The sequence below is a fragment of the Notamacropus eugenii genome, chromosome 1, assembly GCF_028372415.1.
Source record: "Notamacropus eugenii isolate mMacEug1 chromosome 1, mMacEug1.pri_v2, whole genome shotgun sequence".
NCBI classification, from domain to species: Eukaryota; Metazoa; Chordata; class Mammalia; order Diprotodontia; family Macropodidae; genus Notamacropus; species Notamacropus eugenii.
In genome coordinates, this window is record NC_092872.1 from 150,754,539 (window position 1) to 150,773,604 (window position 19,066).

Genomic DNA, 19,066 nt, shown 5'->3' on the forward strand with positions numbered 1-19,066 from the left:
GTGCGTGTGTGCATGTGTGTGTGTGTAATCCCACCCAGTACCCAGATGCTGAAAAGTTTCAAGAGTTACAAATATTGTCTTTCCATGTAGGAATGTAAACAGTTCAACTTTAGTAAGTCCCTTATGACTTCTCTTTGCTGTTCACCTTTTCATGGTTCTCTTCATTCTTGTGTTTGAAAGTCAAATTTTCTTTTCAGCTCTGGTCTTTTCATCAAGAATGCTTGAAAATCCTCTATTTCATTGAAAGACCAATTTTTCCCCTGAAGTATTATACTCAGTTTTGCTGGGTAGGTGATTCTTGGTTTTAGTCCTAGTTCCTTTGACTTCTGGAATATCCTATTCCACGCCCTTCGATCCCTTAATGTAGAAGCTGCTAGATCTTGTGTTATCCTGATTGTATTTCCACAATACTTGAATTGTTTCTTTCTAGCTGCTTGCAATATTTTCTCCTTGACCTGGGAACTCTGGAATTTGGCCACAATGTTCCTAGGAGTTTCTCTTTTTGGATCTCTTTCAGGCGGTGTTCTGCGGATTCCTTGAATATTTATTTTGCCCTCTGGTTCTAGAATCTCAGGGCAGTTTTCCTTGATAATTTCATGAAAGATGATGTCTAGGCTCTTTTTTTGATCATGGTTTTCAGCTAGACCCATAATTTTTAAATTGTCTCTCCTGGATCTATTTTCCAGGTCAGTTGTTTTTCCAATGAGATATTTCACATTATCTTCCATTTTTTCATTCTTCTGGTTTTGTTTTGTGATTTCTTGGTTTCTCTTAAAGTCATTAGCCTCCATCTGTTCCATTCTATTTTCTTCAGTGAGCTTTTGAATCTCCTTTTCCATTTGGCTAATTCTGCTTTTGAAAGCATTCTTCTCCTCGTTGGCTTTTTGAACCTCTTTTGCCAATTGAGTTAGCCTATTTTTCAGGGTGTTATTTTCTTCAGCATTTTTTGGGGTCTCCTTTAGCAGGGTGCTGACCTGCTGTTTATGCTTTGACTGCATGTCTCTCATTTCTCTTCCCAGCTTTTCCTCCACCTCTCTAACTTGATTTTCAAAATCCTTTTTGAGCTCTTCCATGGCCTGAGCCCATTGAGTGGGCTGGGATACAGAAGCCTTGACTTCTGTGTCTTTGCCTGATGGTAAGCATTGTTCTTCCTCATCAGAAAGGAAGGGAGGAAATGCCTGTTCACCAAGAAAGTAACCTTCTATAGTCTTATTTCTTTTCCCTTTTCTGGGCATTTTCCCAGCCAGTGACTTGACTTCTGAATATTCTCTTCACACCCTCTTCACCTCCGGATCCTCCCAGCCAGTGCTTGGGGTCTGAGATTCAAATGCTGCTTCCCAGCCTCAGGGCTTTGGGCGGGGGCAGGGCTGCTATTCAATGTGAGATTAAGTTCAGGTGCTCAGGTCAGGGCAGGGCTGCCTCACGGGCTCAGTTCCCTCAGGGGGTTTATGCAGAGACCTTCAACAATGGATCCAGGCTCCTGCCTGCTTGGGGAGCCCTGGTCTGCTCCCGCCTCCACCGTTGCCTTCCGAGGGGGCCTGAGTTATGGGGGCACCCCACTCCCATCTCCACCCGCCAAAGAGACCCTCTCACCGACCCCCGTCACCTGTGGGTGGAGGGACCCGCGCTGCGGCTGGAGATCCCGTCCCTGAAACCCACTCGGATCTGCTCATCTCGGTGCCGCGGCAGGGCTGTGCTTGGCTCCCAGTCTGTGGCACAAAGGACCTTTTGCGAGAGGTTTGCAGGTCCCTCTGGAACAGAAATTTCCTTCACTCTAGTGTTCTGTGGCCTCTGGTGCTGCAGAATTCTCAGTGAGTTGCTATTTACAGATGTTCTATGGGTTGTGGGTTCAGAGCTATGCGTATGTGCGTCTTTCTACCCCGCCATCTTAGCTCTGCCCCCCTCCCCAGACATTTTCAAACTAGGTCTCCAATATGCTGTCCATCCTCCTCAAACTCCCACCCTAGAGCCTGGATTCTGTCCCTGGGAATCTAAGCTCATTCACAGTAATTTTGCTTCATCATGGACAGAAACATGTCTTCACTGTGCATTCCCATCCCAATGTCTAGTTCTTCTGAATGTATCATGTTCCCCCATCAGAATGGAAGCTCCTTGAGGATAAGGACTATGCTTCCGTATCCCATATCGCCTGATATCATAGTATGTAATGGTTTTTAAAAATTTACTCTTTTATTTATACATACATGCATCCAAACATCCATGGATTCATTGGTTCATTCATCCCCCAGAGTCTCAGGGAAAATCTTTTAAATAAAACTTAATTTAGGCTTTTGTCCAGAATCTCCCCAAAAGGTTATTAACAGGATTGTTAGTTGAAAAGTGACTAAATTTACAAAGTAAACAGCAAGTACAGGACAAACAAACAGGTCTTCCACCACAAGAGAAGCACTTAATATACAAAAGTCTCATAAATATACATTAACATGTATTTAAAATATAAACTGTAACCCATAATCCTACTGTACTGTCTAAGAGTAGGAAAGACTCTTGGGAGACATAAAACTATTGAACAGATTCTACTTCCCTATCAAGCTGCACTATTTGAGCAGCAACTTGAGATCTGAACATCTAGGCAGGAAGGACACATTTTTTCAGCCTGTGGAAGATCATTATGATGATTATATCCTCTTCTTACAAGAAGCTGAGGAGTGCCAACACACTTTTTATTAATTTTAATTTCAAAAAAGTTTCTTTCACATGAAGCAATAGATATCCATAAAGGTAGGAAAAGCATTAAAAATAAGATTAAGTGTAACCCAATCCTCAAAACCCATTTGCAGCCTTACTGGGGGAAATGGATTTCTCAGTGCTGTATGCCTGTGAGGAATGGAGTTGTGGAGAGCTTGGGAGAAAAGAGAACCTGGTTTTCTGTTTCTATTTTCAAAAAAATAAGGCTAATAGTTCCACATTCTTTTCCGATACCTGAAGAGACAGAAAGACTCTGGGTAAAAAGCTGAGGTACAGAGGAGCCAACATCTTGATCATCAAGTCCCTATCCATAGCTTATAACAATAGAAACTTAAGTGAATTTACCCTAGACTGAGAATCTGGAAGTAGGTGTCTTCTTTCTTGAACCTGGAAACTATAAGACCAGGATGCCTTTTCTCCCAACCCCTTACCAACTCCACTCTTCTTGCAGTCATGGAGCATTGAGAGTCCTATACAAATGTGCTTTGGTGGATTACAGAAGTTTGAGAGAGAAAAAATCAAATTTGACAAGTTTATTTAAATAAAATTGAAACGTCTACAATAGGTACAATTTAGGCAACTATTAAGTCATATCCTTGATGTAATGTTTTATTTTCTTGATTCAGTTCTTAGTTCTAAAACACTGTTTTAAAAAAGAATAAATTTTATCATTAAAGGTATTATTCAAATTCAGTAAAATGTTATTTTTGAACTAAAATTTGCACTTATCAAACAAAAACATCATACCTCACACCTTACACTGTTCAGTGTTTTAAACTTTAAACATACATAAAACCCAAAGTGTCACAGAATGACAGAATGGAAGTAACTCAAGTTCTGTTTCTTCTTCTTTACAGTTCTCATCTATTATTGTTTATTTTGAATCTCCTGTTTAAATCCATAGGGATTGGAGACATGAGCTGTGAGCTCAGGTGATCCTGAATCAATCTGAGCTTTTCTCCAAGCCTGAGCTGAGACTGCATGTGTTAGGGCCCACTGTGGTCACATAGCAATTGTGTTGAACTTAGACCAACAAAAGATTTTTTTTTCAAATTGCCAGCACATGGTGACAAAGAAAAACAAAACCACCAACTTTCAGTTGGTTTTATAATTGTTTTTTAAATTCCCTATGGACAAATGCATCCCTTCATTGCTGCTCTCACTGCCCTTGGTACCACGGAGCTGCTGAGTAAGTGGGAACTCCCAGGCTCCTGAACTCTCGAAGTCATGAGCAAGGATGGAAATGCTCATCTCTCAGGGTGGCTGTTCAATGATTTATATTCACAGAAAGAAATACCAAGCAGAAGAGATTGCCAGGATGTGAATGACCATCTCAGGCTCACCTAGGCAAGCATATGTTCTTACTGCCATGTGTGTAACTGCCCTACTTAGGGAGGAGAAGGGAGAATTCCTTTTTACAAGTAGTCTAAGCAAGAGCTGGCATTGCTTGTGTCTCAACAAAGTGACTGCCTCAAAAGAGAGCCCAGAAACTATTTTGCCTAGTTGCCAATAGCTCACAGAATCGGTGCCTCAGTTCGAAATTTTCTATGACATAGAATGTGTCATATACATAGAGATTTTGTCCAACCAAGGGCCAGAGTACAAGTGGCAGAGTCCAAGGAATAGATCTATTCCTGGCACGCTCCATGAGATGGCCTCTACCATCTACTACTTAAAAAATAAACAATTTCCAACCATTCTTCAAATCACCCAAGCAGCACCAATTTGTGTGCAATTAATTTGTTAATTACTGAATAAGCATTTACATAGCACTCACTATGTGCCAGGCACTATACTAAGTGCTAGACAAATATCTCATTTGATCCTCATAACAACCCTGGAAGGGAGATGCTATTATTATTATCCCCATTTTATTGTTGAAGAAATTGAGGAAAACAGAGGCTAAGTGACTTGCCCCAGGGTCACAAAGATAGTGTCAACCTGGATTTGAACTCAGGTCTTCCTGATTCTAAGACCTGTGTTCTTTCTACTGTGCCACCTAGCTGGCTATTTACAAATATTTCTATTACAAGTTAGGTCTAGGTCTAGCAAGAGCTTCTACTTGAAAATATATTGTTGGCAACTGGCTCATTTTACTGCCTACACTTACACATAAAATTGCATGAAAGAAATATGGTCTAGGGTGATATCAGTTGTAATTGTCAATATAATAGCAGTACAAGTGATACCACATTGCTTCTAGGTTCATATCATTATGAAAACATATGTGCACATGTATGTACATGTATACATATATGCATGTACATATACACATGCATAATATCTCTCTATATAAATATATAGAGATAGACAGACTACCTAACTGGGAGGAAGAGGAGCCCAGGCAAGAGACTACTGAGGCAGAGCCACTGAAACCCTTAAGAACCAACCCTGGGAGCATTCTAATTTTTCATTCATCCTCTGTCTTCGGTGTAGCTCCTCCTACCCATTACAGCTATACCTTCCACATCAACAGATGGAAATTTCTCAATCCTTGATACTTAACCACAAGCTGCCTATCCTTAAACCTACTCTTCCTCAGCTCCTACCTTCTATTATCCCATCTTCATCTTCCTTCCACTGGAACTCTCTTCTCCCCTTCTTTCCACTGTACCCTGTGGAATCCAAGGTCTTCTTCCTCTCATGCTCCTTTCATCTCCAGGTATTCAGAAAGACTAGATGACCCTGCATAATTGCTCACCCTCTTCAACAACAGTTACATGTTCTCTCATAACCATTATCACATTGGCCCTAAAATGGAGGCTGGAATAATAACGCTTCCTAGAATCACTTACAGAATCTCTCTAGAGACCATCACTCAGCAAATTCTCCTTTGAAGTTCACTTTATTAAAATGGCTCTATGAGACAACAAGAATCAATCAAACAAATTCAAAAGAATGAAAAAAAATAGAAGAAAATATAAAATACCTCATTGGAAAATAAATTGACCTGGAAAATAGACTCAGGAGAGATAATGTCAGATTTATTGGACTACCTGAAATCTATAATCAAAAAGAGGACCTGCACAGCATCTTTCAAGAAATTATCAAGGAAAACTGCCCTGATATCCTGGAACCAGAGGGCAAAATAAGCATTGAAAGAATCCACCTCAGCAGAGATCCCAAAATAAAAACTCAAAGGAACATGATAGCCAAGTTATAGAACTATCAGGTCAAGGAAAAAATACTGTAAGTAACCCAAAAGAAACAATTCAGATCTCAGAGAGCCACAATCAGGATTACACAAAACTTAGCAGCTGCAACATTAAAGGATTAGAGGTCATGGAACATGATATTCCAGAAGGCAAAGGAGCTAGGACTACAACAAAGAATCCTCTACCAGGCAAAGTTAAGCATAATACTTCACACAGACAGAGGGTAGAAGTATAAGGTGAATTTGAGGGAATGACAAACAAATAAAGGGATGAGAAAGAGGAGTGTACTAAGTGTGGAAGAGAGAGGTAGAATGGGTTAAATTATTTCACATGAAGAGGTGTGAAAAACCTAGTACAATGCAGGAAAAGATGGGAGGGTGGGCAATGAGCATTGCTTGAACCTTATACTCTCATCAGTATTGCCTCTTAAAGAGGGAATAATATACACAATCAGTTGAATATAGAAATAGATCTTACCTGACAGGAAAGCAGGAGGGGAAGAGATTAAATAAAGGGGTGGGAGACTGATAGAAGAGAGGCAAACCAGGGAAGGCAGTAAACAGAAGCAAAATGCTGGCGAGGAGGGAAAGGGTGAAAGGAGAGAGAGGACAAACAGGAGGAAAAATAGGATGGAGGGAAATACACAGTAATTACAACTTTGAATGTGAATGGGATGAACTCTCCCATAAAACAGAAACTGATAGCAAAGTGGATTAAAAACTAGAATTCTATAATATGTTGATACTTGAAGAAGGGAGACACACACAAAGTAAAGGTAAAGGTCTGGACAAGAATATATGATGCTTCAACTGAAGTAAAAAAAGCAGGGATAGCAATCCTGATCTCAGACAAAGCAAAAGCAAAAATAGACCTAATTAAAAGAGATAAGGAAGGAAAATACATCTTGCTAAAAGATATCCTAGACAATGAAGATAGATATCATAGATATCAATGCTAAACATATAAATATGCACCCAGGAGTATAATATCCAAATTCTTAAAGGAGAATTTAAGAGAATTACAGGAAGAAATAAAGAGCAAAACTATATTAGTGGGGAAACAACCACCCCCTCTCAGAATTTGATAAATCCAACCAAAAAAATAAACAAGAAAGAAACTAAGGAAGTAAATAGAATATTAGAAAAGTAAGATATGAAGAAAACTGAATGGAACAGGTAGTAATATACCTTTTTCTCCACAGCACATGGCACCTAAACAAAAACTGACTATGTATTAGGGCATAAAAACCTCACAATCAAAGACAGAAAGTCAGACATGTTAAATGTATTTTTTTATATCATAATTCCATAAAACTACATTCAACAAAGGCAGAGGAAGGACATTAAAAACTAAATAGAAACTAAATAACCTAATTCTAAAGAATAAGTGTGTCAAAGAATAAATCATATAAAACAGTCAATAATTTCCTTAAAGGGAGTGGCAACAATGAAACAACATCCTACAATTTATGAGATTCAACCAAAGTAGTACTTAGAAGAAATTTTATTTCTCTAAATTCTTACATCAACAAAACAGAGAAACAGCAGATTAATGAATTGAGCATGCAACTAAAAAAAAACTAGAAAAAGAACAAATTAAAAATCCCCAACTGAACAGCAAATTGAAATCCTGAAAATCAAAGGTGATATTGATAAAATTGAAAGTAAAAAAAAAACTATTGAGTTTGAGAAAGTTAAAAAAAATAAATAAAAGCAGGAGCTGGTTTTATGAAAAAAAACCCAACAATATAGAAGAGCCACTGGTTAATTTGATTTTAAAAAATAAGAAAACCAAATATCCAGTATCAAAAATGAAAAGGATGAAATCAATGGAGAAGAAATTAAAGCAGGCCTGCACAACATATGGCCTGTAGGCCACTTGCAGCCTGGCAAAGCATTTCAAATGGCCTCCAAAAAAATGTAAAGTTGCCACTGTGCATTCTCTTGCTTGTCATGTAACCCGTGGCAACCATTGTCAGTCTGTTTTATGTCCAGTCAGTAGAAGTTTAGTGTATTTTAATTTTGGCCTCTACCTACTGCCAAGATGTACAGGTATGAATTAAAGCAATCATTTGGAAATATTTTGTCCAATTACATGGGCAATCTGACAATCTGAATGAAATCAATAAATATTTATGAAAATATAAACTACCTAGATTAACAGATCAGAAAATAGAATGCCTAAACAACCCCATTTTAGAAAAAGAAATTGAAGAAGCCATTAATGAACTCCCTAAGAAAAAATCCCCAGGGCCAAATGGGTTCCCCAGTGAATTCTATCAAACATTTAAAGATAAATCCCAATACTATATAAACTACTTGGAAAAATTAGGCAAAAAGGGAGTCCTACCAAATTCCTTTTACAAATATGGTGTTGATACCTAAAACAGGAAGAGATAAAGCAGAGAAAGACAATTATAGACCAATTTTCCTAATGAATATTGATGCAAATTTTTTTAACAAAATATTAGCCAGGTGATTACAGTAATATATCAGAAGGATTATACACTAAACCAGGTGGGATTTATACCAGGAATGCAAGGTAGGTTCAGTATTAGGAAAACTATCAATATAATTGACCATACCAAAAACAGAACCAACAGATATCAAATGATTATCTCAATAGTTGCTGAAAAATCTTTTGACAAGATACAGAACTCATTCCTATGAAAAACACTAGAGGGCATAGGAATAAGGGAGTGTTCCTTAAAATAATAAGAAATATGTATCTAAAACCATCAGCAAGAATTATCTGTAATGGGGATAAGCTAGAAGCATTTCCAATAAGATCAGGGGTGAGGCAAGGGTGCCTATTATCACCACCATTATTCAATATAGTGCTAGAAATGTTAGCTATAATAAAGAGAAGAAAAAGAAACCAAAGGAATTAGAATAGACAATGAGGAAACAAAACTATCACTCTTTGCAAATGATATGATGGTTTACTTAGAGAACCCTAGAGAAGCAACTGAAAAACTATTTGAAATAATTAACAACCTCAGCAAAGTTGCAGGATATAAGATAAATCCATATAAATCATCAGCATTTCTTTATATGACCAACAAAATCCAGCAGCAAGAAACAGAAATTCCATTCAAAATAACTGTAAACAATATAAAATACTTGGGAGTCCACCTACCAAGACAAGCCCATAAACTATATGAACACAATTACAAAGCAATTTTCATATAAATAAAGCCAGATCTAAACAACTGAAGAAATATCAATTGTTCAGGGGTAGGCCAAGCCATTATGATAAAAGGGACAATTCTACCTGAGTGAAATCACTTATGCAGTACCATACCAATCAAACCACCAAAAATTTATTTTATAAAGATAGGAAAAAATAACTACAAAGTTCATCTGGAAGAAAAAAAGGTCAAGAATATCAAGGGAATTCATGAAAAAAGTACAAAGAAAGTTGATCAAGTTAAAACCAGATTATAAAGCAGTAATTATCAGAACTGTCTGGTGCTGGTTAAGATATAGAGTGATGGATCAGTGGAATAGATTAGGTATACAAGATGCGGTAGTAAATGAGCACAGTAACCTACTGTTTGTTAACCCAAAGACCCCAGCCTTTGGGATAAGAACTCACTATTTGACAAAAACTGCTGAGACAACTGGAAAATAGTATGGCAGAAATGAGGTATAGATTAACATCTCATATAAGGTCAAAAAAGAGCACATGATTTACACATAAAGGGCGACACCATAAGCAAATTATAGGGGTAAGGAATAGTCTTCTTGTCAGATCTATTGCAAAGGAGACAATTCATAACCAAACAAGAGATAGAGAACATTATGAAATGCAAAATGGATAACTTTGATTACACTTAAATAAAGGGCCTTTGAACAAACAAAATCAATGCAAAGAAGATTAGAAGGAAAGCAGAAAGCTGAGAAACAATCTTTACAGTGTCTCTGCTAAAGGCCTCATTTCTCAAATATATAGAGAACTGAGTCAAATTTATATGAATACAAGTCACTCCCAACTGATAACTGGTCAAAAGATATGAACAGGCAGTTTTCAGATGAAGAAATCAAAGCTATCTATAGGCATATGAAGAAATGCTCTAAATCACTTTTGATTAGAAAAATGCAAATTGAAACAACTCTGAGGTGCCTCCTCATACCTATCAGATTGGCTAATATGACAAAAAAGGAAAATGATAAATGTTGGAGAGGATGTGGGAAAATTGGGACACTGAGGCACTATAGAGAGACTTGCAATAATTTAGGTGTGAGTTAATGAGATGATGAGGGCCTGAACTAGCTATGAGGGGAGAGAAGTTGGATGGAAGAGAGGTTGTAAAGGTAGAGACAGTAAGATTTGGCAACGACTTGGAAATTATGTGGGGAAAAATATGTGGGGTGAGGAAGAGTGAAGAGTCCAGGATAATGTTTATATTATGAACCTGGGAGACTTTTTCCATCAAACCTTTTTTTCAAACATCTTCATTTTTGTTGAAGACACAACCATCTTTCCAGTCTCCCAGGTTCATAATATAAGCATTATCTCTACATCAAATCTCTCTCTACTCCAGTCCATCCTATACACAGTTGGCATATGTATATGTGTATCTGTACGTATGTGTACATTATCTGCAGAGAGATAATAATTAAATCCACAGGGACTGGTGAAATCACCAAACAAAGAGTAAATGATGATGATGACGATGATGATAATGATGATGATGATGATGATGACCATGATGACAGCTACTTAGAACAAAGGAGGAAAAAATGAATCAAGATGTAGAGGGTTTGAAGATGTGGAATAGGGCAGATAAAAATAATGGAAAAAAGATAGCCCCTATTTTCACAGTAAAGTTAGAGGCAAGAAGATCTGCTGAGGGGCATGGGAAGCAGTCAGGTTGGCATTATGGGTTTGAGAAAAAAGATCTGGAATAACTCTTGAGGGGGTTGGGATATAAGAAGATCAAGGGGAAGAAATTAAGGAGAAAGAATAAAAGACTTGCTAACAGTTCAGGTTACATAACGTATGTAATCCTGGGCCAAGAACTAAAGTTCTAGTTTTCGTTGAACCACGTTCAATTTTGAGGGCTTCTCACTAAAATCTCTCTCTAGCTCATGTCCCTACTAAGGGTTTCTCCTGGGGATATTAAAATTTATTTCAAATATGGTTAGTAAATCAAATTTTAAAGTAGCATCTCTTTTCCATAATGTCTGATGTAACTATAATTGATTTGTTCCCATAATAAATAATCATTATACATATCTTTTATTTTCCAAGCCAAAAATAAAATCCCCAAACATGCAAAATTTAAATTTAAAATTTACCTCTGAGCTCTTTTATTCCTTCAGTAGAACGTTTCCATTTTTTCCAGCAGTTTACAACTCCACCTCAGTATATTTGAACATGCAACATATGTTGAAAATTTGACTCTCAATGATAAATATGCTTTTCTTTTCTCAGGATGATGAGCCACCTACCAAAGGTAAAAAGAAGAAGAAGAAGAAAAAGGAAGAGGAAATAGACATTGATGTGGATGACCCTGCAGTCAGCCGTTTCCAATACCCCTTCCATGAGCTGATGGTGTGGGCTGTACTGATGAAGCGGCAAAAGATGGCAATATTCTTGTGGCAGCGAGGGGAAGAGTCAATGGCCAAGGCCCTAGTGGCATGTAAACTCTATAAATCCATGGCCCATGAATCATCAGAGAGTGAACTGGTTGATGATATTTCTCAGGATTTGGACAACAATTCAAAGTTAGTGACCAAATGAGATGTTATATATAAAGCACTTTGCACTTAAATGTGCTATATAAATGTCAGCTAACCTAACCTATTCATATAGATCACAGAATTAAGATCTGGAAGAAACCTTAGGCTCAGCCAGTCCCATCTTCCCAATTTACAGGAAGGCCCATAAAGGCAAAATGATTTGCCCACAGGCACCAACCCTGAAGTAGTAAGCCATAAATCATAGGATCACAAAAGAACTGGGATTCAGACCCAGGCTCTTTGACTACAAAGCCTATAGTCTTGACCCTATACCATGGCTGTACATTGGTGATGTTTTCAAAACTATTAAAGTTGGTGTTCAGCCCTTCCATTTTTTCATTTAAGGCAAAGCATATTTCTCATAGGCTAATGCTTGAAACTTTTTCCTTAATAATTTTGTTTTAATATGATATATGAGATGTATCAACAGAATATAAGCTCCTTGAGGAAAGGGACCATTTTACTTTTTTTCTTTATGTCTCCAGGGTATTTAATAAATGTTGGTTGATTGATATATGGATCAATTACTACAAGAAAGTATAGCATATAGAAAGTATAGTGAATAGGACTCTGACCTCTATGTCAGGAAGACCTAGAGTTAAGTCTTGACTCTGACAGTCACATACTGATTGTGTGACTCTGGGCAAGTCACTTCACACCTCTAATTCCATAGGTACTTCTCCATAAACTGGCACAGGTAGTTCTCTCACTGGGAGTTCCTTATACAAGTAGCATCACAGGTTTGTGTTATAAATAAATAACATAGCAGTGCCTTACACAACTGAAGATGCTTAATAAATGTTTACTGACTTCTAAGAACTAAAGTCTAATATTTTCTATGATTTTTTAAACATACTTCTTCAGGCAAATTTTCTGGGCTGTTAGAAGCTATTAGAAGCCAATTGTACAAAGTAGGAATCAAAGAAGAATACAAAACATAGGAAAAGTAATATTTATATGAAGGAAAAAATTTATAGTGAAGTCAAACTTTATTGTGAAAAGAACCATAAAAAGAAATGGGCAGAATTTCCAGTAATAACACCAGAATTTTCTGAAGGTAACTGTGTTTTGAAGAACCAGATGATCTCAAAAGTTCATTCCAGTTCTATACTCTGTGGTTTGTGGCTATGCAGAGAGAGAGGTTCTTTTTACAGTTCAAATCTAGTTTAATTTTGAAGGCAGTTTTAAAAATACTGTTTTGAACACTTCTAATCAAAGCATGGGAAAATGACATAGAGGAGATAAACATAGCATCTCTCACTCTAAAGAATTCCCAAAGGTACATACAGTATGTAATCTACACAGAATCTTTCTACTTCTATGCACAAAGATTTTTCTCTGTCTGTGCAAATCCTTTTATAAGCTTGCATCAGCATACAAGCAAGAAAAATGAGCTGAAAGGGGGTATGTGAAAATAACCAGGATGGTGAGGAGTCTGGAAACCATGCATACAAAGGAGTTTAAGGAACTTAGGAAATTCAAGGGAAGAAGACTAAGAGGGAACTAAGTGGATATCTTAAAATATATGGAGCTGATATATAGAAGTGGGAATAGATTGTCCACTGCTTCTCCACAAAGCAGAATTAGAACCGTATGTGAAGTTATAGAAAAGAATTTTTTGTATCAAGGACTTTATAATATATGGAACCGTCCAATAGTAAGCTTAGCTTCCCCTAACGTTGTGAGTCCCACATTAATGATGGTGTTCAAGCAGAGGATGAAGGACCATTTGTCAGGGATACTAGAGAAGGGACTCTGTAAACTGAATGGGCTTGGCATACATCACCTCTAAGTATCTTTGGCACATCAAGATTCTTTTATGCTGATACTGTGATATACAGATATAGACATCTTAATAACAGCTATAATTTTTAAAAGATCAAAGTCTTGATTTCTGCTTCTTCAGAGACTTTGGCCAGCTGGCTGTTGAGCTGTTGGACCAGTCCTATAAACATGATGAACAGATTGCTATGAAACTCCTGACCTATGAGCTAAAAAACTGGAGTAACTCTACCTGTCTGAAATTGGCTGTGGCAGCCAAACACAGAGACTTCATTGCCCATACCTGTAGCCAAATGCTACTAACAGATATGTGGATGGGAAGACTCCGGATGAGGAAAAACCCAGGTCTTAAGGTATTTTCTTGCTGTAGTTGTTGAAGGTTTGCCTCTGGTACTCATGAACCTGAGATCTCCAGGAAGGGCTGTGCTGCAGCCCACTGTACAGATTCTTCTAAACCAACTGTCAAATTTTCAGTGTGAGCATTTACACCTTGCAAATCTGTAGATACTACAAAACCAGGGTTTGATTTATTGCCCTATTGATTGCGTTAACTTAAGAAAGTGATGGAGAAAACAATAATGCAGATTAAACTTAAGAGCACGTCATGAGCACAAATCCCTTCTCCCCAGCTGGTTTTCAGAACACTTCCCAGCACGCCCAGGTCTCTGGGTCACATTCGGTGTTGCTCTCTTCATGACCTGCTGCTATAGTTCACTAGCTCCATGATCTTCAATAAGTTATTTCCCTTCTCTGGGCCTCAGTTTCCTTATCTGTGAAAAGAAGGATGTGGAAAAGGACATAACTAAGGACTCTTCCAGTTCCAGAATTACACTATATGTCTCTTGTTAATGTTTGAATTGGATAGAATACCATAAAAGAACTTTCAACAGATCTGAGCATGCACCAGCATAGAAGCAATATGTCATATTGAAAAGTATACTGACTCTGGAGTCCAAAGGCATCTCTGCCACTTTTACTGCCTGTGTGACTTTGGGAGAGTTGTTTGTTTTCCTCATCTGTAACATACAGAAATCATACTAGATGGCTTCTGAGGTCTAACTATAAACCTATAATCCCATGTGACATGGAAAGCACTGATTTTATTTAAAAAAAAAACTTTGAAAATAAAAAAAAAATGACTCTAAGGCATATGTAACTATAATTTTATTATCTTGATATTACTTCTGTTCCACAGAATGCTTGTGTATGATGTATGTATGTGACATATGTAGATAAGCACAGTTTCTCTTATTGTGCAAAAGACAAAAAACGATTAAACAAAAGTATCACATTTCCCTTTAATTCCTATAAGAATTGGTCAATTCAATACAACAAGTTTGATTCTAATGTAAAATAAGTTTTTCTTGTCTTTGTTAATTCTAGTTTAGAGATCAGGAATAAAAAGCTAGTTTTCAACTCTGGGAACAAAACTCAATTCAAGGAACTGGTCTGAATGGTGTTGGATGAAGGGAAAACAGAGAACCTCACTATTGTAGAGGCAACGCTGAGAAGCATGTCAATGAGACTGGCTCTCAGGAGCATGGCAACCTATTATCTTCTAGGCTGTGACTAATTAAAATCCTTCCCTTGTTGAACAACATTAAATCAGTCATTTTAAGTTGAGTAAATGGAACACTACTCATATGCTCACATTCTACATGCAATTCAGCTCTGTAAAACATCCCTGACCATCTTAGTAAGGAATGTTAATTTTTAGAGTTTCATGTGTGATACTTACCAGTACTGTTATTTCACTGAATATCTTTGATTTGCAGTTGTGCTAAGAAAGTAGCACTATTTGCTACTCATCAATAAATTAAATTTCTATTTAAAAATTATTAACTTTAAATAATTCTGTCAAATAACCCAAATTTAGCCACAGGAAGCTGGGAGTAATGCATATGTGAGTTGTTTCAGAGGGTGTGATTTTTGAAAGTTGGATTAAAAGATTGTCATCATCCAGTGTAAATTGTCATTTTAAGAACAAGTCAACATATGGAAGAATTCAAGGAGTTTACGTAGATATAACTTTCTCATTTTATGTAGGTTATAATGGGGATTCTTTTTCCCCCTACAATTTTGTTCTTGGAATTTCGCACTTATGATGATTTTTCATATCAAACATCAAAGGAAAATGAAGATGGCAAAGAAAAAGAAGAAGAGAATATGGTCAGTGAGTGATATGACATAGTAACTCTACCCATTGTCTTAATTATATATATTATGTATATAATTATGTGTGTGTGTGTGTATGACTATCATATTGGACTCTAATTTTTACTTTTTTTCTTGGTGCTTATTACTGTGGACCTGCAAATATATGTGATTTGGGAGGCATTTTTAATGGTTTTATAGAAAGAAGGTTCAAATAACGTTAAAACTTCAGAGTATTGATTTGATTACACTGAGAAAGAACCTTACTATGTCTGCTGTTCATGAAAACAAATCTTGTGAAGTGGTAGGTAGCTTCCCTCTTGACAATATAATTCTATATCCATTACAATTTGCCCATTTTTTGTTTTTTAGGATGCAAATGCTGATGCTAGCTCAAGAAAAGGGGATGAGGAGAATGGAAACAAAAAGCAAAGGAGTATTCCAATTGGAACCAAGATTTGTGAATTCTATAATGCCCCTATTGTCAAATTCTGGTTTTACACAGTAAGAGAATCTTATTTTAACTTATTTCAATTCAACATTTATTAAGTGCCTATGTTGCTGAGCAGATTGTTAGAAAACTGATGATGATTTGTCAAATAGCAGGATATTATTAGAAATTCAATTAAGCAAGCTGAAGTATAAAACTGAGTGTTTAATATATTTGATTAAAGTGGAATCCAAATTTTTTTTTACTGTTGCAAGAACTTGGCATAACTGAAATCAAATATTGCATTATACACATTAAAAGAATGTATGATATATGCAACCACTGGCCTGGAATCAAAGCTCTTGGTTTCTGTGGACTACATTTAACCTTAGAAGCTTCTCAGAAAACTTTTTGACTTGTGTCTCAACCAAGGGGTTTCATGGGAATGTAAGAATTTAGCTCATATTTAGGTCTTCACAAAAATTGGACCCTCATCTCCCATAGAAGCCTCTAGGCAGACAATATATCAAATATAGGACAGGCTTTATTTAACCAGAAAGCAAAGCATATAATACTCACATCTGAGACCATGAACAAGACAATTCACTTTTTCTCTATGAAGGATCTCAGCTACCCAGGGACTACCCTGAGACTGAGTACTACCAACAAAACATTTGGGATTTCGTTACGTTCAATTAAGCCTATCATATATTTGATGTTTTTGTAAGTCTAAATGCTCCATATTTTTGTAAAGGAGAATAAGGCACAAGACAAAATCCAAGGTTCCCAGAGGAAATGTAGGGTATATATTAAATATAAATGCATACACACACATATTTATATTCCTGAGTGGGAATATGAGCCAAACAGTGATTCATAAGAAGTTTCCAAGATTGAACTCAGTATGGGCAAACGCAAAGCCTTAAGTTCCTGACCATGGCTTACATGTGCATTAAAAGTCATATCATATTGTTACAAGGGTTTTTTTTCCTTTTCTGTTTCAATGGGAGAAGAAAGATGTGTAGAAAATAAAATAGATTTTTAATTTTAAAATTTTAATTTAATTTAAAATAAATTAAAAAGTCATGCTATAGGAAATACAAAAAAATTAAGGAAGAGTTTTTTAAGGATAATATTTCATATGATACTGGAGGAACTTCAGAATGGCATATTTCAGATCCTATTCATTTCATCTGAGATATCTCAAAGTCATTATTACCACATAATTGTGAAATTTGAGGATGAGGAGTGGGAGCATATGTAGGTTTCATTTTTAAAAAAGACAAATTAAAAGAATATAACTCTATGGTATTCTAATGAGCACAAGGTTCTATAATCAGGTTTTAATGGCGGTAATCATATCACCAGTGATGTAACTAGGTAAGCATAACTAACTGCACAACTCAGAAATTCAAAAAGGTGCAGAGCACAAAGTGTTTATTTATTGAGACAATTGGGGTTAAGTGACTTGCCCAGGGTCATACAACTATTAAATATCTGAGGCTAGATTTGAATTCAGGTCCTCCTTAATACAAGTCCAGTACTTTATCCAGTACACCACCTAACTGTCCCAACAAAGTATTTTTAACTAGAGTATAACCATGTATAGGCTTGGAATGGGGATGAGGATGACTGAGGCTTTTGATCCATTCAGCCGGTTCAGCTTGGCTTGCTTGTCCAATATTCTGATCCAATCCTCATGTAAAGTATTGATGGGGAGTGTGAGTACTCTTTCCATTCACCCTTTCCCATCCATTATTTTTCCAGTTTTGACCCTTCCAAGTCCTTAGAACATGTCAGATGTTCTTTATGATGCCCCTGATTGCCACTCGATGGAACCCTCCCTGTATGATAGCAGATGGTATTTGACTCCAGGTGTCCTGAAGAGCTACTACCAGGATTGGACAACTAATGTTTTGCCCTGGGTCCCAAATTTAGAGTACTTATGGCATTTTAAACTCTTCAGTAGTGCAGAAATAAAGGAATTAGTATCTTGTAGTGGATCCTCAACCCCCAGAAAAGAATAATGGTTTATAATGGGAAACTGCTAGACAGCAGACTGGGGATAACCCTTTGCCCTTTGTCTCTACCGGGGTGCCACCCTGTGGGAGCCTCTCTAGCAGTAACCTTGGGATGCTGTCCTGGGCTCTCAAGCTCCCCTCTGCTACTTGGTGTGCTGAGCCCCTTCAACTGAGGCTATGTTTTATGTCATTTGCTCAGGTGTGGTTTGGGATATTTTCAATGAGAATAAAAAATCCTAGTTATGATTCTGGTGCCTAGAACAAGCAATTGACTACCTCAGTTTTCCTACTCCCAAGTCATAACCATACAAGAATGTAAAGAGGAAAAATCAGAGAATTACGGGGACACAGACCATTAGTAAATTGCTGGGAATTTTATAGTCAGTCCTAGGAACTTTATAGTCACTTATTATGCCTTTATGACCCTCTTTTGGTCCCCATCTCATTTTCCATTCTTAATGATCTTTAATGGTTATACTTACATGTTTTCTTTTCTATTTTTTTAAAGATATCATATTTGGCCTACCTCCTGCTATTTAATTATATTATTCTGGTGAGGATGGAACGATGGCCTTCTCTCCAAGAATGGATTGTTATCTCCTATATTGTGACCCTCGCTTTAGAGAAAATAAGAGAGGTAATTATACTTAATTGCTAACTTAGTCATACTGGCAAGGGTCCTAGAATTCATATCTAGTTTGTTTTTTATTTCAAAGAGCCAAAATCTTTAACACACCATTATGCCCAAAATTTCCCTGTAGAATAACAATTATTCTAAAGAATATAATATAATATAATTATATTATTAATAATAATATTAATTATAATATAGTATAATATTCAAGTACATTTTATTAATTTATTTTAAGATTTATGGCCCACCTATTTCCAAGAGTATTTGAGTTTACAAATTAAAAAATTCAATGCAAAATAAAATATTTAGGGATAAATCAATAGAGAGCATCTAAAGCAAGTGTTTTTAAATTGGAGTCCACAGACCCCTTCAATTTCAGCAAATCTGTTGGAATGGAGAAAATAACATTTTTATTGTCATTAATCTCTACCTGA

The 19,066-nt window shown here is 36.6% G+C and overlaps 1 protein-coding gene across 1 annotated transcript in view; it reads left to right on the plus strand.

The window, feature by feature from the left end:
• TRPM1 (transient receptor potential cation channel subfamily M member 1) overlaps window positions 1-19,066 on the plus strand; it is a 102,742-nt gene that overhangs the window by 41,070 nt on the left and 42,606 nt on the right. The window contains exons 16-20 of the mRNA XM_072616462.1: window positions 11,304-11,596; window positions 13,518-13,746; window positions 15,440-15,562; window positions 15,920-16,051; window positions 18,507-18,635. Of these exons, the coding sequence (XP_072472563.1) occupies window positions 11,304-11,596; window positions 13,518-13,746; window positions 15,440-15,562; window positions 15,920-16,051; window positions 18,507-18,635 (906 nt within the window). The remainder of the gene's footprint in view (window positions 1-11,303; window positions 11,597-13,517; window positions 13,747-15,439; window positions 15,563-15,919; window positions 16,052-18,506; window positions 18,636-19,066) is intronic.